This window comes from Hemicordylus capensis, chromosome 1, assembly GCF_027244095.1.
Source record: "Hemicordylus capensis ecotype Gifberg chromosome 1, rHemCap1.1.pri, whole genome shotgun sequence".
Classification (NCBI taxonomy): domain Eukaryota; kingdom Metazoa; phylum Chordata; class Lepidosauria; order Squamata; family Cordylidae; genus Hemicordylus; species Hemicordylus capensis.
Genome location: NC_069657.1, coordinates 217586431 through 217608517, shown reverse-complemented (window position 1 = coordinate 217608517; position 22087 = coordinate 217586431). Strand labels below are relative to the sequence as shown.

The 22087-nt window shown below is 42.7% G+C and overlaps 1 protein-coding gene across 6 annotated transcripts in view; it reads right to left on the bottom strand.

Annotated features, from left to right (window-relative positions):
• The window catches only part of PLCL1 (phospholipase C like 1 (inactive)), a 339121-nt gene that overhangs the window by 78789 nt on the left and 238245 nt on the right, over nucleotides 1–22087 (bottom strand). Inside the window, exon 1 of one of the 6 annotated variants that reach the window (XM_053277844.1) lies at nucleotides 3718–3808. The exons of 4 other annotated variants lie outside the window; for them this stretch is intronic. In XM_053277844.1, coding sequence (XP_053133819.1) covers nucleotides 3718–3783 — 66 coding nt within the window. In that variant the 5' untranslated portion in view covers nucleotides 3784–3808. Of the gene's footprint in view, nucleotides 1–3717; nucleotides 3809–22087 lie in introns of those variants that run through there. One more of the 6 variants, XM_053277862.1, reaches the window with a different exon arrangement.

Genomic DNA, 22087 nt, shown 5'->3' with positions numbered 1-22087 from the left:
ACAAGCTGATAACCCATTAATCACCAGAAGCATCTGGTTCCACAATGCAAGACTGTTATTTGTACTTTATTTGGGATAAAGATGGGTTAAAATCATGTTGCTTGCTATAAGTTGTATGATCTTTATATGTACACTTTGCTGTTATGTGTAAAATTTTTATATATATATCAAATCATGCCAGATATGGGTGGTTAAGGATATGTGTGTGTGATGTATAGAATTATATAATTATGCTTGTAGCTCTAGAATATTGTATGCAATGTGCCTGCCATAGCACATACCATTTCTGTAAAAACTATGCTTAATGCATCACAAATGTTTAAGGCATCCCAAAACCACATATGTTCCAAACCCTTTAGCCACACAAAACACAAAGTTCCATCAATGGGCAAGAACTATATTCCAAGATTAAGAGTTTGTGTGTTAGAAAGAGCTACTGTTAATATTTTCAAACAGTTAGAACTTTCATTAACTAATATGGAGAGCCTATTGATTTATAGGCACAGAAGATAATTCTAGTTATAGCATGTATTCTCTTTGTATTGATAATCACATGTTGCTGCTTACAATGCATTACAGCTTTAAACCAAATGTTTATGAGAACCTTTCAACCTTGCCATAATGTAAGACCCATACATATAGCTGTACCTTTACAAACTTTAAAGACATCCTGAAGATTCAGGATGATCCAATTGTTTCAGGGGGGAATTGATGTGTTTGAGTAAACCAAAGTAACTCCATTTTACATAGAATACTGAAGCATCTCCAAGTTTGCTTAGAAAACCTAATTCTAACTTAAAGTAACCCCAGCCCAGCTCAAGGACACGGCCTCACATGATTATCTCTCTCCACTAAATTGTATCTAAAGAAACTTGGTTCTCACCATTCTTTGCTGAGAAGTTAATAAAACAGGATGTAACCAAATAAGGAGTGATCACCAGATGGACAATGAATCATTCGCATGCGTACTAGATACTTAGTCCACCATTTTACTGCCACGTATACTATGTCAGCATCATTCAGATTGTCTGTATAAATGTAAGATGCACCTATAACCAATTTGTATTCAATGTGGAGCGTGAGCCCCATTGTCTACCTGCTTCTGCAGAGCATTAAACCAAGCCTCTAATTGATTCCCACTGTGTCTGTTTGATTGGCTTAAGGCGGACCCAGGGACGAACTGAATTCACATCACTGCCAGAAATGTATATATGCTCAACCCTATTACTGCCTTAGGCTTCCAAAAACAAACAACAACAACAACAAAAGTACCCACAGAAACCCCGTCCTAAGAAACTTGATCCCGTTGAAAACCTTAAGCAAAACCAAACCTGGGGGAGTCAATGGCAGCTTTATCCGCGCATGTTTTTTAAGTACCCCCTCCCCAGCCACAAAAAGGAGGGGCTCTTCTCAAACTCCCGAGGGCGGGAAGCGGCCAACGTTCTATAAAAGAAGCAACAAACCCGCGGTTGCTTAGGCAACGTCTTTTCTCAGACTCCCCCCAAAGGAATTCGCTTCAGCCAACAACAACAACAACAAAAGTACCAAAAGAAACCCCGTCCTAAGAAACTTGATCCCGTTGAAAACCTTAAGCAAAACCAAACCTGGGGGACTCCAATGGGGGCAGTCCGGTTCAGGCGCTGGGGCAGGCTCTCCCTCCAGGGCTTGTTCCAAGAGCTTCTGGTGGCCGGTGGGAGGGAGGACGTCTTACCCCCGCGGGGGTGCTTGCTCTTTGGTCGGCTGCTGCGACGGAACGGAAGCCCAGTCCGGCCCATCGCGTCACCCACCTTGGGCTGCTGGAGGCTCCTTTTCGTTTACAGGATCCTGCTTTGCTAATGTTGACCCTGACTTTGCTTGCAAGTGTTAGGCGCAAGCCTGCTTCCTACAGAAGTTTTTCCCTGCAGAAAAACTTGGAGGGGTGTGTGTATTGCGCGGGTGGGGGTGGGTGAGCCCTGGGAGATCATCCACGCTAGGAAGCGTTGTGGTTGTGGGGAGATGTGGAGGCGGCTGAGGCGACCGTCGCTGCAGCCCCATTCCACTCTCTTGCCACTCTGCTGGCGTGGCGTATAGCAAGCTCGGAGGGAGCAGCAGCAGCGCCTCGTGGTCTGAGAAACGTTCAAACAGCGCGGGATTGTTTTCTAATTATCTCGGGACAGTCCACGTGAGTCCATTCAAATGCAAGCGGACTCAAGGAAGGAGGCGGGGGAAGCAGAGCAGGGAGTGACTGGGTTGCCTTGACAACCACCTGAGCTTTCCCTTGAGGATATGCAACGTGTGGGAAGGAAACGAAACGGTGCCCGACACCGCATGAATTTCTCTGCTCTCTCGCCACCTCCCTCCTCGTCGCGAGTCACGACACGCAGATCTACAGTCATGCTCATTGGGAAATGGCCCGCTTGGGATATAGAATTGTAAACAATAGGGTCGTTGCATATTATTTTTATACATAAACTTGTCGCGCTTCAGTGTGAATCATTGCTTTATGTTGCCAGAAACAGCTGAGCTTTCTCTTGCTGCAGTCATTCCTAGCTGCACTTACGAAGCCACGGCCTGCACGCACTTACTTGCAGGCTTCGCTTGGCTTTGCGTGGGGGGACTCCTGAAGAAGGAGGTGCGGGCGAGGAGGACACCGAGGACCGACCCCCTTGCCTCTAAAATGGTGATCGGAAAGTGCGGCACTGGTGGGCGTGGGCTTCCTTCCACCTTTTGCTGCTGCGAACGGGAGGGCGGGAACGGTGGGCAGGGCGAGAGGGAAGGCAGAGGGAGACAGGTGTGAAGGCGAACACCCCCATCCAGCCGCACAGAGCCGCCCGGCGCCCTCCCTTTCCCCCGCTTCCTGCTGCTCGCAGCTGCCGCCCGGCGGGTTTCTCTGGTGCAGACAATTGGCTGCTCGGTCAGTCTGTGTGGTGGTGGTGGTGGTGGTGGCGGCAAAAAAAAAAAAAAAATTCAGCGGCAAAAAAAATTTTTTTCACCCAGAAATTTTCAGGGATTGGCGGGGCACTTTTTGGTGCCCCCCCAGCAAGTGGCACCCGGGGCACGTGCCCCCCCTGCCCCCCTATCGTTATGCCCATGGCAGACAGCCCCTGGCTTTAGAATGGCTATTCACTCTCCTAAAACAACAGCTTCAGAATGTTCCACATTTGTGGAACCATTCAAGATTCACTGGTGACACCAAGAGCTGGAGGAGGAGGAAAGCAAAGAACAAATAATCCCTCTAATAACCCCTCTCTCCCATGTAAGGTCTTCCCAAACTCCCACAGATTAAAAGAGGACAACCTAGAAATTTCTACCATTAGGAGAACCTGATGACTTCCATGTCGGAATTTCATCTTGTATCCGCAAGCCCTCAAACAGAGCGATATAGACAGAACATTACTCATGAAAACAGAGAACCAGCTTGGTGAAGGGCAAACAATGAACACATACCCTTATACAGAGAAGACCAGGGACAAATGGTGGGTACAAAGACCAGGCCAGATACAGACAGTTGACAGATCTACAGTGTGAGACAGACAGAAAGGGGTCTTCAAAGGAGTCAAAAGAACACAGGAGAATGACACACAAATGTGAGCAAATCCAAACCAGGGAAAGAACATTCCAGCCTCCCTACATGTGCCCAGACTCCAGCTCTTCCATCCTGTGCCCTTACCCATACCCATACCCTGAGCCCATACACTCAACAGTCTTTTCCTAACAGCCCCTCCACTCCTGTCTTGCCTCACTCTGACTTGGTGGCAAACCAGATGTGGAAGGAACAGTCAAGTACTTCTTTGGATCCACCATTTAGCACCTTGTTACTGTGTTTCCTGGGCAACATGGAGAGGCAAAACAGAAGGTCTACTTGCCTTCTTATTGGTCCACCCATTAGAATGTATGGCCGGCCGGCCAATCAATCACACAGAGAACTCTCACGATCCAGTAAAGAGCTTGCATTCATGGCTGCAGCTTTAATACAATAAATTGGATTTTATCCAACTAGTGAGACCGTTACATGTCCTAGTAAGAAGAATTCTGCTCTATGAATCAAGCGAGTGGAGCAGATGAGGCTAATTTATTCAAAAACGTTCAGTTTAAGGCAAGACTTAAGATTATTTCAATTTTCACTCATGCTCTAAAAAGCATGAAAATTGCAAATTAAGGTGCCCATTTCAACTTCCATGCCATATAAACAGTAAAGACTTCATATAGTCCCATATATTAATCTGCTTTAGAAATGAGGTTTCATGCACCTCCACCTTTACTTCAACCCCTCTTACTCACAAGCACACCCCATGCCCTTACTTTGCATCCTGTTCTGAGCAGACCATCAACTTGTACTCATTAGTGGACCTTACTTAGGAGTAGGGCTCACACATTCACAGGTAATGTTGAGCATTGATTCATTAGTAAGGCTGACTGCTTACCTGTGAGTAGGGATATACTTTTACTCACCAGTGGGGCCCTACCTTCACTCACAAGTAGACCACTACCTTACGTATGAGTAGACTACATTACTCAGAAGTAAATCGTGCATCCTTTCTCAGGAGCATCCTTTCCTTACTATTCACAGGTAAGGAAAGCTGGTCTCATGGTAGCAAGCATGAATTGTCCCCTTTGCTAAGCAGGATCTGCCCTGGTTTCCATTTGAATGGGAGACTACTGTACATGTGAGCACTGTAAGATATTCCCCTTAAGGGATGGGGCCGCTCTGGGAAGAGTATCTGCATGCTTGCATCTGGCATCTCCAAGATAGGGTTGAGAAAGACTCCTGCCTGTAACATTGGAAAAGCTGCTGCCAGTCTGTGTAGACAATACTGAGCTAGATTGACCAATGGCCTGATTCAGTATATTACTGTTGCATTGAAGTGTGGATGCATCCCTCCCCAGCTCAATCTTGAGCTGAAAGACCAAGGCAAAGTGTGGGTTCCTTTAGCCTCATTTCTAAAGCAGCATAATATATGAGGCTGTACCACCTAATGGCGCAGCGGGGAAATGACTTGATTATCAAGCCAGAAGTTGCCGGTTCAAATCCCCACTGGTATGCTTCCCAGACTATGGAAAACACCTATATCTGGCAGCAGAGATATAGGAAGATGCTGAAAGGCATCATCTCACACTGTGCAGGAGGAGGCAATGGTAAATCACTCCTGTATTCTACCAAAGAAAACCACAGAGGGCTCTGTGGTTGCCAGGAGTCAACGCTGACTCAATGGCGCACTTTACTTTACTTTACTATGCTATGCTATGCTATGCTATGCTATACTTTACAACGTCTTTACAGCTTATATGGTGTGGAAGTTAAGATGGCCACCTTAATTTGCAATTTTCATGCTTTTTAGAACGTGAGTGAAATAACCTTAACTCTCATCTTAAACCAAAGGTTTTTAGATAAATGAAAATGGAGGCTTTTTGAAAAGGAAAATTAGATTGGGCACTGTGTGAAAGAGACGTTAACAGTGGCTCTTGGCAAGGCCCCCAGCTATCTCACGGCCACCTTGTCTTCTCTTCTGCCACCTCACCCCACCATGTGTGTCCTCACAAGGCCACTTGCCACCTCCTTGTCGCCTCCGTTGAAGGAAGAAGAAAAGCCCATCAAAGGAAGGAATGTTTAACTACAGAAGAGCCAGATTGCTCAAAGATGCTCCTTATGAAACTACTTTCAGAACCAGAAGTCACTATCTAAAACCTGCCCCTCCCAAATCTGGCATCAGAACCTTCAGTGGACAAAATCAATGGAAGCACCCTTAGTTGATTTTGCCCTGTAATTAGGGGGGCTTCAGAGGCTAATAATTCAGGAAATACTGGGTCTCTTTTTCCTAAATAACAAAGACTTATGCTTCAGCGTATACCTTAATTTTTTTAAAAAAATTTAAAGATGTATTAGAATATATAAGATATGTTATCCAGTGGGGGCTGGTGGGGGCGGCACCAGGCACCTTTACAAATAAATTAGAAGGTCCTTACTAGCAGTACTGCCACACCTGCAAGTTGCCTTGAGCAGTGGCACCCCGCACATTGGCACAGCTCCGGCTCTCACGTGGCCTCTGTGCATGCACAGAAGCACTATTCTGCCAGTGTAACTAAGAAGGCAACAGGAGCTTCAGTGAGGGAGCAGTGAGAGACTGACTCCCCTGGAGCAGGTTGAAAGCTTGTTTTGTGATAGATAAAATGTCTGTGTCCTTAGAAGAAATCTGGGGAACCTAATGTTCTGAAGTCCTCTGGTCTTCATTTCAAAGCAGTTCACCGAGTTTTATGCGAACATTTAATCTCAAGAAGAATTATGAAAACATTCTTAAAGCTTGGTATACTGGAGAAAAGGAAAGGCACGTCACTGTTTTTCAAGGCCACAGAATAAAAGCAAAGGTTTCAAGTGAGAGAAGATCAGATTTACATTTCATACAAGAACAAAACTTCTTAAATGTGACGAAGTATTGGCAATGCAATGAGTTACCCTGATAGGTTACACAACCCCTGTTGGCATCCTTCTAGATGTGTAGGCCAATGTCAACATTTTCTGTTTTCATTCTCTTAAGTATTTCTTGATGAAGTGTTAAACTGAGGAGAACTCCAAGTCTTATATAAAATAGTACTCTCTACAATGAACCTGCCAGGGCCCTCTGCTTGGCGTCTCAGGCCCTGCTCATGGCCCCACCACTAACAGAGATCTCGTTGGCAGGGACTAGAGACAGGACCTTTTCAGTTTTTGCCCCTTGGCTTTGGAACACCCTTCCTGAAGAGCTCTACCATACTCTCTCCCTCCGTGTTTTTTAAAAAAACAATTAAAACACATCTTTTAAAATAGAATTTTTAACATTTTATCTGCTGCTGATCTCTAGTAGGTTCTTTAGTTTTTATAGTCCTCAGTTTTTAGCTTGTTATTAATAACTTTTAATTTGAAACTTTTTTAAAAAACAAGTAATTTTAAATTTGATTTTAGCCTGGTTTTTTCGCTCACTTAACTTTACTAATCTTTAAATTTACATTGTATCCATTTTATTAATGTTGTGAGCCGCCACAAGCTGTAGTGTACTGGAAGGGCAGGGTATAAATATTTTAAATAAATAAATAAGCCTTGCAGTAACATCTGAAGCTGCACAAGCAAGGAAAGAAGAACTGAAGTCACCAATTGGATTGAACACAAATAAAATGCCCTTAAACTTCCCTTCTTTAAAGGTCTTCTGTTACAATATCAGTGCATTGATTTTTTTAAAAAACACCCCTTTAATGGCAGGCAGTTTGCTTCATCCATCGATGTAGCACTCTCCATTATAATTAGGTTTAAAATAAGGAGAAAACTGATTAAGCTAGCACATTAGGTCAACCTTTCTATTATTTTGACATCTCAATGATTTTCTCGTTATTGTTCTAAAATTGTCACAATGCAATTTCTTGCAATGGGGGTATAAAATCGGGATGTTAAGTATAAATGAAAGCAGCTGGTTATATAGCGGGTCTCTACAATACTTCCCCCCCCCTTTCAAAACATTCTTTCAGTGAAAAACCTTGAATAATTTCTGCTGCCTTAGCACTTTCTAACAGAATTCTGTGCCTGAGTTTATATTGCTTTACTGTCTGAAGAGAAACTGTTGTATTCTATCCAGCAATCTTTTATGTTTTGTTAATTAGAAGTTTGCTCAGTGGAGATCTTATAGAGAGTACAGGGGCGTATCTAGGGTAGGGCAGGCAGGGCACGTGCCCCGGGTGCCACCTGAAGGGGGGCACAATTTTCTAAACTTAAAAAAAATGGCCACCGAAAACAAAATGGCCACTGTGCATGCTCAAAGAGCCTCTGTGAGTTCCTAGTCCATGCCAGGCCTTGCAGAAGCCATTTGAGCATGCATGGTGGCCTTCCCCCCCCCCCCAGCAGCCATTTAATTTTTTTTTTTAAAGGCCACTGCACATGCTCAAATGGTCCCTGCGAGGCCCTAGAGGCCAGCAGGGGCAGGGGGAACCTTTGAAGACTCCCCCCACGGCCTTTAGGAAGCCCTCTGAAGGGGCTACAGGTATAAATAAATAAATAAGTTTAATATAATATGTCACTGTACACATATTTAGTTTGGCACTATGTACAGAGAATCAAGGCTTGTGAATACTGACCTGAAGCTTATGAGCTAGGATTGTATTCATTTGCTCTTACTTTGCTTCTTGTGATAAGTGAGTTAAATGTGATGTCTTAATAATATGGCTATTAATGGTGAGTTTGTCTTTGAATCAGTGTGAAATCCTTAGTATTAAGGCCCACTGGGAGTTTCTTGCTCTTTTTCTCTCATTTTAACTGTCTTTCTGAAATACTAGAATATATTCCAAGCAGTGGCACAGTTTACTCTGCATATCCTTTAATTATGTTCAGAGTATCTGGGAAAAGCCAAATTCTCCATTGATTTTTAAAACTTATGTAATAGTGATGCTACAATGCATAGTAGAGAATTAGAGAGGCACTTCTGTTTAGTTTTCCAAGTACGCCTCCACATAGTATTTGGGTGTTTCATGAGCCCCAGCATGCTGAAATTTGTAGTTTTCCAGCATTTTTTGGTCTGGCTACATCCACTGCTAAATAGTTTTTGAAATATTAAAAGATTAACAAGCTTGACTGGTATTTTTCAGGTGATATTATGGTAAAGTTATTGAAAGATGGGTGTCAGATATTTGGACAGGGGGCACAATTTCAGTGCTTGCCCTAGATGCTATTTTCCCTAGATATGCCTCTGAGAGAGTGTGGGGGGTGGAGTCAGAAGGGAAGAGGAGGGAAATGAGAAGGAGAAAAATTGAGCTGTTTCTGAATAAAGCTTAGTTAAACACAAGATTACTCTGTGTTTATGAGGGAAGCAGCTGTAAAACATTTGGTGAAAAGATTTTGAACCACCTGTGTGTGTGAGCCTGCAAAGCTTGTGAAGGTTCTTCTTGCATCGTCCTTTCATTGCATTATTGGGGCTACATTCCTGAACTGCTACACTCTACTATTGCTGCTGCTGATTGTTTCTTCAGCTTCCTGACCTGCACAACCCCTGAAGGTACTTTCCCCCATCCATCTTGAAAAGTGGTATATAAATATTTGTCGGACTCATATCTTGGACTCTGTTGATCACTAGATGACCACTGCAGTTCTACAGACAGTGTTAGTCCCAAATAGCACAGAATCTGTATTACAGATGACGGCGCATCCATATGCAGATGACTGCAGATTGCTCTGACATTTTTGCTGATACTCCTGGCACTGCCATACATTTCAAACATAATATTCAGATGAAGGCAAATGTAATACCTGCACAACACAAAGTGAGGAACATACCCATAGCACTGCACCAACCACTTAAAGAGGAGCTTTCAAGACTACGGCATGCTGACATCATAGAGACTGTTGATTCATCAGAATGGGTCTCTCCCATTGTTCTTGTATGAAAATCAAATGGTACACAAGATGTGAACTTCAACATGGTAGTGAATTGTCATCCATTATCCAATATCAATGAAATGATGCTTACTCTGAAAGTGGCCTCCATGTTCTCAACTTTGCACTTGTCTTTGGCCTATCATCAAATTCCTCTGCTCAAAAGTTCTATATACACAAGTACACAGCCTTCATTACCCCAGGGGACCTTTTTCAGTTCAAAAGATTACCCTTTGGATTAGCCTCTGCAGCTTCAGTATTTCAAAGAATTATGCATACAATTTTTGGAACTACAGTTGGCATCACAGGATGACATTTTGCCTCAATGGCAAAACCATTGAGGAGCATGATGCTAAACTGACAGAAGAAAACTCTGACAACACGGACTTATTATCTCCGCAGAGAAATGTCCGGTTTGCACACATTCAGAGTCATCGACGTACTTAGGACACACAATATCTCTGAGTGCTGTACATCCCAAAACAGACTTAGTGAAAGCTATTTGGGAAGCACCAGAGCCACACAACAAGGATGGACTTTGATCATTTTTAGGACTCTGTATTACTCTAAATGTGTAAGACTATTTGCCTCAAAAGTTGCTTTACTGTGTCAGCTTTTTTTAAAAAAAAGAATGTAGCATTTAACTGTGATGCATTCTGCAAGGCTAGTTTTCAGACTATCAAATTGGCCATTGCTGAAAGCGCTGCTCTCACTTCTTTTGACAAAATTAGGCACACTATTGTAACCACTGTCTTTTCTAAATATGGCTTGTGTGCTGTCTTGACTCAGCAAAAAGGGGACAGGGAAGTTACAGTTCCCTTTGCTTCCAAAGTGCTTACTGAATTAGAGAAGATGTATTCTGTCATTGAAAAAGAAGCTCTAGCATGTTTCTGGGCAGTGAGGCACTTCAGGATTACTTGTGGGGCAGAAAATTCACTTTAGGGTCAGACGATAAACCCCTGCTTTATTTACTAGTCGATTAATGCTAAGAACAGCCAAATGGATCGCCACACTTAAACACTTCGAATTTCAGGTGGAATACCTTCCAGGTCTTAGGAATACAACTGCAGATTGTTTATCTCAACTTCCACTTCCAAGCCAAGAGGAGATAACAGAAGAAGAGGATGAAGGAGTAGTAATCCACTCATAGAGTGATCACGTCTTCTCAGTGGAAAGCAGCCCTCAGTGCTGATCAAGTGCTTACTGAACTTAAACCTTACATAACTAATGGATGGCCATGCAAAAACAAGGTACCTGAACTTCTTCAACCATACATGTACATAGTGAGTGAGCTGTCCCTTCTCAATGAGCTCGTGCTGAGGACTGATGGTTTGGTGGTGCCAACCTCCTTACAAGGAAAAGTGATCAAAATTGCCCACAAAGGTCACCTGGGCATGAGTTTGACTAAAAGATGAATCAGAAAAAGTTCCTGGTGGCCAGGTATGGACAAACATATTGAAAATGTAATCAGGCACTATGTGGCTTGTGCTGTATGTGACATATCACAGAAGACCTTTACCACCCCCTTGAGTCCAGCAGAGTATCCCAATGGTCCCTGGGGGAAACTCACTCTGGATATAATGGGGCCTTTTGATAACCAACCCACAAAACAAACATTTGTTATAGTGGAGGTGGATTACTGCTCCAGGTGGTCAGAAGTTTCATTTGCTGGCAACCTTACTACAAGCAAGATGATCCAGTTCATGGCTGTAGTTTTTACTAGAGAAGGTCTTCCTAAAGAACTAGTGACTGACAATGGAACACAGCTCATCTCATTTGAAATGGAGCAATATTTGCATTACTATGGGTTAAAATACAATACTCTTTCCTTGTACCATCCTTGAGGGAATGGCTTAGTGGAAAGAATGAGCAGATTAATGAAAGGAAGTTTACAACTGGCTACACAACAACAAGCCTGGAAGGAGGGAATCCATGAAACTCTATTTGCTTATCATACTACTCCTCATTCTACTACAGGAAAATAACCTTTTGAACTACTGAGAGGATGCAAAGCTACCAGCAAACCTACCCAATGGCAACAAATGATAGGGCTTTCCATGCCATCTCACCCTGAGATTGCGGAGATTCATGATCAGGTAAGGGAGATCTTACAAAAATATAAAATATATGTGAATCAGAAATGGTGTGCGAAATAGCAAACATTTTAGGTTGGGGACTTTGTTTGAGTATGGCTGCCTTATAAAGTGAGAAAGGGAAGTTCCTAGTAATCGAAATCCAAGGAGATTCCATCATATTGGATGATGGAAAGAAATGGAACAGTTTGAGATTTCCAAGCATGCATGCTATGAGAAGAGAGGGAATGGAGAGGAATTGGATCTTGCCTTCAGTTTTGACCTGACAGAGGAGGCTGAGGAAAATGATAGACAATTCTCTGTACCAGAAAACAAATAATTAACAGCTCCTGTGCCAGAGACACCAAGAATTAGGAGAGATGTGCATGACAGGAGACTACCTAAAGGACTTCAAGATTTTGTCACCAAATTTTAAATCAATTAAATTCTGGTTGTTATAAAGGGGAGGGATGTGTTCTATGTTAATTAGAAGTTTGTGTTAATTAGAAGTTTGTCTGAATGGGGATCCTGTAGAGAATGTGGGGGGTGGAGTCAGAAAAGAAAAGGAGGGAAAGGAGAAGGAGAAACATGAAGTTGTTTCTGAATAAAGCTTAGTTAAACAATCATAAGATCTCTTGTGTTTACAAGGGAAGCAGCTATAAAACAGAAACAATGGCTTCTAAATAGGACTATAGATTCAACTACACACCCAAATTCAATTCATTTGACTTGAATTTCATGTGGGGTTGAAACACGCTTGGTCAGCCTGTTGGATGATCTCCAATTAGAATGTGACAGGAGGAGTGTGACTGTTGATCCTTTTGGATATCTTGGTAGCTTTCAGTACCATCAGCCATGGTACCCTTCTGGGGCGCCTGAAGGAGTTGGGATTGGGAGGCATGGCTTTGCAGTGGTTCTGTTCCTACCTCTCAGGTAGGCTCCAGACTGTGTTACTTAGAGACTGTTGCTCTTCAAAACAAGAGCTCTGGTATGGAGTCCCAAAAGGCTCCATACTGTCTCCAATGCTTTTTGACATCAACATGAAACCGCTGGGAGAGATCATCAGGGGATTTGATTTTTGTTCGATATGCTGATGTCACACAAATCTATTGCTCCATGTCAGCTTCATCAGGAAATGGCCTAACTTCCCTAAATGCCTGCCTGGAGGTGGTAATGGGCTGGATGAGGGAGAACAAACTGAGGCTGAATCCAAGCAAAACAGAGGTAATCATTGTGGGAAGTTGAGACTTAGGAAGTGGTTTAGATCTGCCTGTTCTGGGCAGAGTTGCACTTCCCTGGAAAGAGCAGGTGCCTAGTCTGGGAGTATTTCTGGACCCAAACCTCTCCCTGATTTCTCAGGTTGAGGAAGTGGCCAAGAGTACTTTCTATCAGCTTTGGCTGATTCGTCAGCTACGTCCACTTATGGAGATAAAGGACCTTAAAACAGTGATGCATGTGCTGGTAACATCCAGGCTTGACTACTGCAATGTGCTCTACGTAGGGCTGCCTTTGTATGGAAACTGCATTTAGTACAGAATGCAGCAGCCAGGTTGGTTTCTGATATTGCCCGAAATGCTCATATTACACCCATCTTCAAAGAACAACACGGGCTACCAATAAGTTTTCGGGCAAAATACAAGGTGCTGGTCATTACCTATAAAGCCCTAAATGGCTTGGATCCAAGGTATTTCAGAGAACTTCTTCGTTATCAACCCTGCTGCCTATTAAAATCATCTGAGGAGGTGTTTAAACTGTGTCAGTGTTAAATGGCTTTTAGATTGTGTACCACCCAGGAACTTTTTTGTATGGGGTGATATAGAAATGTAATAAATGAATGAATGAATGAATGAATGAATGAATGAATGAATGAATGAATGAATGTGTTTACTTCAATGAACTCTGGTGGAAACTGAAGGGATAGAAATCTCTAACAACAATGAGGTAGAATTTCCGAACTGTAAAGCAAAAGCTCTCCTTTGCTGGAGGTTTTCATCTGTCAAATATGCTGCAACTTAGAAACTCTCTAGGTTCTCTTCCAATTCTATAATTCTATGATAACAGTAAATTCTGAGCATTCTCACAAATCCTCAGGGTTTCTTGTGTTGGAGATGCATCTTCTGATGGCCTCAATTCTTAGCACCAGCAACCCTTTTGACCACTAGGAGCACTAGGGGTACTGAGCAAGGGAATCCCCCTCTCTGACTACTCTTTCTCTACTCTACTTCCCCTTTGTTAGACTGATAGTCTCAAGTTTCACTCTCTCACCTGGAGAGAGAGACTTCCTTTTCTCCCCTTCCCCTCTTCCTGTATGTAGCTAGCAAAAAGGCATGTTAGGTCTTATCTATAAACTACTCTATTTGGAACTTTAACTACTTTATTGGAACTTTATAGATATCTATAAATTACTGTATTTGGAAGTTTAACTCCATGTCTCCAGACAGTATTAATTAGTAGTGCTGCCCTTACCTTCCACTGTAGCTGAGGCAGAAAAAGAACTCTCCCTCCTGAGCTCTCAAACACCTTGCAGATAGGACTGTACCATATGTTCAATTCATCTGTTAACATTAATCAATTCAAAAAGTTTTGATCAATAAGGAAGTGTCCTTCCAATTCAGCAGGAACTGATATTTTTAAAAACAAAATACTATTTTTAAAATACAATTACTTCTAAAACTGGCCACGGCAGCACCATTTCAGAAGAAGCAGGGAATGGCTCTTCAAAGACGGTGTCAGCTACAACACGTGTATGCATGTCTGACGTATATAGGTTCAAGCAAGGGTGGTAACATGAATGTAATTGTATGCAGTTTAAATTCATTAGAACTTATGCAATTAATCAGCCCGGGTTGATTTAAACTATACCATTGGGCAGCCTCAGCCACGTCACAATTAAGATCGCCAGTGTGAGCACCTCACCTTCCTCCACTCAGTGTGCCATTCCACTCCACGCCATCATGGGCCATCCAAGTCACCCCTACTCATTTGGCCGAATGCCACAAGAATAGGGGCAGTTTGGACATTTTGTCCCCCATGTATGTGGAACAGAATGGTGTGTCAGGTGGGAGGGGACAGAACATGTGCTCTTAACAGCATAGGGGCAGGGGCAGCATCGCTGAAACCTCCTCCAGGACTTTTAAATCAAGCTCTACTTACAGAAAGCCACGACAGAAGCATTACATTAAAACAACTTCAACGTGTCGTGTAGAAATGCTACAACCCAATATATAGCAACAACTTTATAATCATACAACCCATTTACAATAGCTCAGAAGTTTCCTTTTATTAATTATATCATCACCCCCACCACCATCATCATCTTCATCCTATTTACACACAGTCTACCAAATGTTATTGACTGGATTTGGTACTTTAATTATTGGGCCCTTTCCAAGGTTGTTGTTGGCCTAATTTCAAATTGTATGCATTTAGGGAGTCAATCCTATTCAACTGTAACATGTGGCTTACTTCTGAGTAACTGTGCACAGGATTGCACTGCCCAACCCCTGGAGTGGCTCTTCTCCCTTCTCCCTAGGGAATAAAAATATCACTATCACACCCTGAAGACAGCCTTGTCAGTCCATCCAGAATCGATATAGGGCCCCCTCCTTCACCTTTCACCTCGGTGCTGGTGTCACTTTCTTGTTCCATCTTATACTTGAAAGATGCAAGAAGAATCCACAACCTCTCAACAAATTTCCCTTCATTATTTCACATGCATTCAACTCACACCACCTTTACCACTTTGCAGTCCACACCACTTGCAGAAGGCAGCTTTATTACTGTAAAAGAAAATCTAAGAGCGAATGGTCTCTAGTTTTGTCTCTTGCTTAGCCATTTCCCATATAGTCCCATATCCCACCACCACACACAAACACAACAAACTATTGGTTTGAACCAGTGAACCACTGAGTCAAATAAAGGGTTTAGATATTAAGGTTGTTGCTGTGATCCACTGATGTCCATGCATACAGGGTTCCTATTGTTGGGCATGGAAAATGGAGCACACAGTGATTTCCCCACCAGAGCCAAACATAGGAAGTGACAACTTACACTTCAGGCATTGTTAGCACTGGATCAGAGATACAATCTTCAAATAAGAATTGTCCAATTTATTTCAAAAAGCAGAGGTTTGAGATAGCAGCCTTAAGTACTTTGGAGTGAAAATGTCTTTATAGGAGTCAATTAAACATAGCTTTTCATTTCATTGATCAGCCTTAAGACTTTCATATACAACTGGGATATATCTATATAGATGAACCATGCTTAATTTTCCTACACGAATGTGGAGAAGCAACTCACACTGTCACAAATGCTGGAATAATCATACCTCAGCAACAATCTCTTTATCAGTGAAGCCTTAATCCACAGTACAAATTCTTTGAAACAAATTGGATTTGGATCCTCCTGCAACTGATAGGATTATATTAATAGGAATTAATGGCTAATCACTCATCTCTCCCCATTATCTAACACAGCAAACTGCAAATTGAATCTGCTCATAATTGCACCATTGGCCCACATCGTATTAGATCCAAGTAATCCTTTGCAAATTAATCCATCCCATTTTGACTAATTATAGAATTAGATTTAAGGCCACATCCCATAATCTGGCACTCTACTGCCAAAATGCTTATGCTCAGACTTAAGCACCCCCAGGTTAGCACAAGGGAGTGGATGGTAAGCAGAAGTTGTAGTTCAGCCTATAAATGAAAAGGAGAAGGGGGTTTACACTGAGGTAAAGACCTAAGCACCCTTTTTCACTTTTACTTTTCACAATCACTTCCTTGCCTAAAATAATTAATAAATAATTAAATTAATAATTATGATGATTATTATAATTAATACTGAATAATTTGATTAATTGTGAACCGCCCAGAGACGCAAGTTTAGGGCGGTATAGAAATATTTTAAATAAAAACAAGCAAACAAATAAATAAACCCTATGCCCGCCCGCCCCCGCCCCCCAAGGACATTTCTTTCAATGGAATCTATGGGGGCTCATAATATCTTTGGGGCTGGGATATTTTCAGCAAGAAGTAAAGGCAATGCGACGGCTGACCACTCCTATTTTCCAACTCAGTCAGAAGCAACACAATTGTCAGCTAACAATGACTGTTGTGGCTTCACAGAAAAATGTGTGAAGGTGCCACACATCATCATATCAAGTCATCATATCAAAGGTGCCTCAAGTCATCATGTCAAAGGGCTCCATTCTGGGCGTCAATTTCATTCCTAAACATTCATCAAATAAGGTCCACAGTATTTGCATCATCCAACTACACTGCTGATCATGGGGTGTAGAAATGATATTTAATTTATACCTCAAAGGATTCAAAGAGCATCTCACAGACACTTTACATATTACCCATATAGAATTCATGTTAAAGACTAAACCAAAATGCCAGTTGCCAAATAATACTGATCAGCATTGCTGGTTTCCTTGACTATAAAACCCTGTAAATAAATTCATATCTAAAAGAATGGATTCAGCTTTTATTTTCAAAGTTTGCACAGGAAGCAAAGGCTGCCATTTATGCAGATTTAGGACATCTTCATAATGTGTGAAGTAATACTATGGGGGGAAGTATTCACATTCAGATTAGGAAAATTGTAGCAAATAAAAGTGGCTTTTTATAAAACAGAAACATCAAAGGCATGGGAAAACTAGGCCAATCCAAACTCACGGCTGTGTATATATGTGCAATTTGTTGCTGGCATAAGGGCTCCGATGCACACTTGGAGCTCCTGCCTGCTCAGACTTGCATTCATCTCAGCTATTTGAGCAGAGCTGCTCCCACCACTGAAGTATATGAGAACAGTCCACATATGCCAAGGTTCACAGGACAAAACGGCCTTTGTCACATGGGGTCCACTTGCATGGTCCGTTAAAGCTGTACACTTGCTACAAACACAATTCACAAGGCAAATATCAAAGTTCTGTCTGTAATGTTAGATCACTGACAAACATTCACATGTGCAAGCTATCTTTTGATGCCACAGCCATGAACAGGCGAAAATGGATGAGTGAACACACTACACTTGCATTTTATTGCCAGAAAGCCATGTTTTGGAGTAGCGCAAAAAGCACTGCTCTAGATGTATTAACAGAACAAGATCATAAGATCGTAGTCTCCTTGAACTTCTTACCCCTAGCAGACCCACATACTTTGGAAAGAACAGGTCATTAAGCCCAGGCCAAGTTTGGCAGCGTGCTCCAGGTTAAAGAGACAACAAACTGAAACAGGATGCACCGGCCCTTCCTTTAATGGAGGTGAACCAGCTAATAGACCCGTCAAAGCAAATTGTTCTGGGAGGAGGTACTCCCACTTAAAGATAATGGGTGAAATACTTCTCAGAAGGAGCATCAAAATGGCCATTTCTCACCCTATTGATGAATTGGATAATGAAGATAAATGAATTGATGAATTGATGAATTGGATAATGAAGAATTGGATGAATTGGATATGAATTGGATAATGAAGATAAGGGAAGAAGCTCATTAACAAATACAAGACCTGTATCTTGGCACCTGGGGACACCACAGTCCTGAGATTATAAGCAAACGTTGAGGCGAGTCTCATGATCAGTAAGACTCGCCAGATGGGGTTAGGCGAAGAGAGCGGGCTTAGCCAACTCTCCCCGCAGATGAGCAAGCCTGCAGGTGGATGGATCAGCCTGGATCAGCCACCCACATGACTGCCGACTCCATCACAGAGCTAGTGGGGGCTGAGGGCATCGGGGGCCACGTGGCACTCGGAAGTTCCAGGATGCCCCGCGCAAGTGCACAGGGCGTGCTGGAGAGACCCCCATGCCCAGGAGGCTACTTGCAGCCTCCCAGCGGGGGTCTCCTCATGTATTGCCACGGTGCGGAGCTGCACTGCGGCAATACACGATTTTAAAAACGTGGTAAACTGAGCGCTCATTTTAGGTTAGGGCTACTTAAGTGAGTTACCGACTTTGAGGAAACTGGGCTCGCCTGCGAGCCCTGTGGTTCTCACGCTCGCCCAAAAGCAGGGTAGGCTCCCTTAGCCCACTTTTGGCCAATCATGAGAATAGCCTCATTGTCTTATTATACTCACACAGCCACATTTGCATAGCTGGCTCTTGCCTTTTGTCCAGAAGGACCCACCTAAAGTGACTAAGTACATCTAGCAATGGACTCTGGTTTTGCACGGAATTCCTTACACTCCAGGGAAGAAGAAACTGCCTGATTAACTCAGGAACTGCCTCAGGGCATGTTTTCAGGTATAAATACCCTAGCCACGTCACCATGGCCTCGGATTCTGCTTGGTTTTGCTAGGGATTCTACTTAGATTCCACCCCCCTTCCAGTTCACACAGACACGAGCTGTGGCTGCTGCCCCTCACTCTTCATCTAGGCTTGTGCATTTCAATTAGGGTACAAAACGTTTTGTGCTCAAAAATGGCAATTTTGGAGGTTTTGTAACCAAAACAAAATCAAGAATTAAAAAACAGAGATTTTTGTTTCCAAATCGAAATGACTGTGTTTCGGACAGAATGCTTTGTTCTTCAGAAAAGCATTACAATTGAAATTGATTTCTCTGACTCTCTCCACTCCAACTGAGGCACTGAGTGATTAGCAGAAGATAAGATATGCAAAAAGCTGTTGAGCATGAATGGTTTAGTTAAGTATGTATTGTATTCAGTGTGGTTGAAATGCAAACTGACCTTGCAAAGGGATTTGGAAGCAGTATTTTGAGACAGAAACACCCAAATATCTTTGGGAGCTCAATGCAATTCCAAAGCTCTTGCTAAAAGCCATGGTATAAATTGTGTGGAGAAGCTTTTCAAGAAGCTGGTTAGGAAAGTTCTGAAATTACACAGGTATTTCTTTCCAAAGGTTTAGAAAGAATCCCTTGACTTGTTCAGGGGTCTTTTGAAGAGCTATTTTGTTTTTCTTCTGATTTTTATGAGTTATAGTGGTGTCTAAGTTTTGTTGCTCATTGAGCAGTATAATGTAATTTAGGCCACAATGTATTTGGAGGGACATGATGTCTTAGCCAGTGGTTCACAACTTTTGCCATTGCAGGGACAGGTCATCCACATGGGACTACAGGAGACAAAAGGAAGGGGGTGGGAAATATCCCTGTCAATCTATTGACATCCCCAGGAATCTTAGTTGCTTCTCTCTTTCTTGTAACCATGATCCATGGTTTTGCACTTTCTTAAATGCAGTGATGATAAATCTCAACAATTCTGAACAGTAGGCTGACTTGTTTGGGCTACGGCTCACTCCACTTCAGTTAAATGAACATTTGAAGCTATTCCATAGTACCAAGGCAGTTCATTCATCTATCTTGCCATCTCAAATGACCTGTGGTCACTGTTCCATGGGGAGGGAGTGTTTTTATTGAAAGATTGCTTAAATCCATAAATGGGTTGAGCTGCTGTGCTAGTGCCACAGGGACAGGCTGCCACCAGCTGCAAAATTCTCAAATAACTGTGCCAAAAAATTAAGTGTCGTTGTTGTTCATCATTCTCTTCACTCTTTCAACTTGTTTATGTGGGGCTTCAGGGGCAAAACAGTGGGTTGGGTGGCAGTGCCCCAAGGGTGGTGCACCCAGATTCCAGATAGGGCAAAGGACTGATTTCTTAGGAATTCTTGAGGTTTACGTATCTTTAAGATTTCCCCCCCATAGGGAATAATGGAGGTTTCAGCAGCCCCATAACTCCACCTGGGGGGCACTGGGATGGCCCAAAGCGAGTGGTGGTGTAGTGCACAGAGTGCCAACCAGCCCCTTGATTGCTAACCCATTGGGGTACTGGGCTTTGTTGAGTTTAGATTCTCTGGTAGCAAAGGAAATTTTTAATGAAAAACCATGAATCCACTCTCATATGCTACTAGAGAACCTACTCTCAGAACACCTCTAGAACAACAAAACCCTGTACTTCATGGGCCCATGTGGGGGGTTGGCACCCTATGTGCACTACACCGCCACTTGCTCTGGGCCACCCCAGTGCCCCTCAAGTGGAGTTATGGGACTGCAGAAACCTCTATTATACCCTATGAGGAAAATCTGAACGACGCGTAGCTTCATTAATTCTTTAAAAACCAACCCTTTGCCAAATTCCTCTGAAAAAATTGTGATAGCTTCCTTGTACCAACTGGGCACTACCACCAACCACACTCCACTCTGGTCCACCACCATACCCCGCATGAAGCTATACTTTTCCTGAAACCTCCATCATACTGTATGGGGAAAAGCTGAAAGACGTGCCAACTTCAAAAATTCACCAAAAATCAGCAGTTTGCCCAATTCACTTGAAATTTTTGTGGTAGCTTCCACTCATTGGGCACTATAACCTCCACCCACTCTTTTGACCATGTGGCCCATTATTTAATCTGAATTAATTCGGATTCAGATTTAGATTAATTCGGATACAAAACAAAACTGGGGTTTCGGACAAAATACAAAATGGGGTTGATTCGGATTTGGTACAAATCTAAACAGAAAAAATACAAAACTCACAACCCTATCTTCATCCCCGCTTCATCCCATGCTTGACCCCAGAGGAGGCACCTTTGCCCGACCATCATGCAACCAATGCACCTAGAGAGGATAGGTAATATTAACATCTCACTTCTCCCTAAGCTTTCTTGCCACTTCTCAATCCTTCCTTCTCTCTTCAGGCACTTTTTATTGCAAATCTCTATATAGGCTCTTATCCTGGACTTTAGCCAAATTATTACTACCCTTTAAGTAAGACTTTCATTTAGAACACTAGTCAAATTATTTAACTGCCTCACTAAACTCTCTTTCTGCCTTCTGAAACTCTCCATTTTTACCCTTAATAAGACCTTGAAACTCTACCTACCTCTCCTCATCCTTTCACATACACCAAGACTGCTAAATTGATACAGTGTCAGAACTGCTTCCCTAATCTGAGCTAATTTCCCCATTTTAACCCAAAAGCATAGCTGGAGCATCTAGCCAATCGCTCTGGGGCAATTTTGGTAACAATGTGCAAATTGGCTCTTTATCTTGCATGAATATTTGGAGGAGTAACATATTACCAGGAGTATTAGTTATTGAGAATTGAATACATCAGAGATCAGTCAGGTCAGGTAAAGGCTAAGGAGAACGGCCATACCTAGGAAAGGGCTCACCCAACCCAGTTCACCCCAAAGAATCTGCTGCTTCCCACAGCCACTCAATAAGCCTTCCTATTGGCCCCTAGCTTACCAGGCAATGGTGATACCAGATCCTGGCATCACTCCTGCTTGGGAATGTTCACTTATGATTCTGAGTCACCTCTTTGTACAGAAAGACTTGATTTTGTCCCTTTTCATTCTCCTCTTTTTGTTTCGTTTTTAACTTTAGGGAGCCAGGACTAACCTTGACAATTCCAGGTTATACTTGGGGTTGGTGAAATGGTTCCATGAGCCCAGATCCAGGATCCCTCCTAGTGAGAACAAGGTGGACAATTCAGGAGATGAGAGAGTGTAGGAAGATCCTATGAACCAGAACCTGTGTAACCCCTTGCCACCAGAACTCCTTGCATCAGGAGAAATAGAGGGATCAGAGCTAGCACCCTAACCATGACCCAAGGACATTATTATTAATTATCATTATTATTAATTACATTTATATCCCACCCTTCTTCTGAGGAGCTCAGAGCAGAGTACA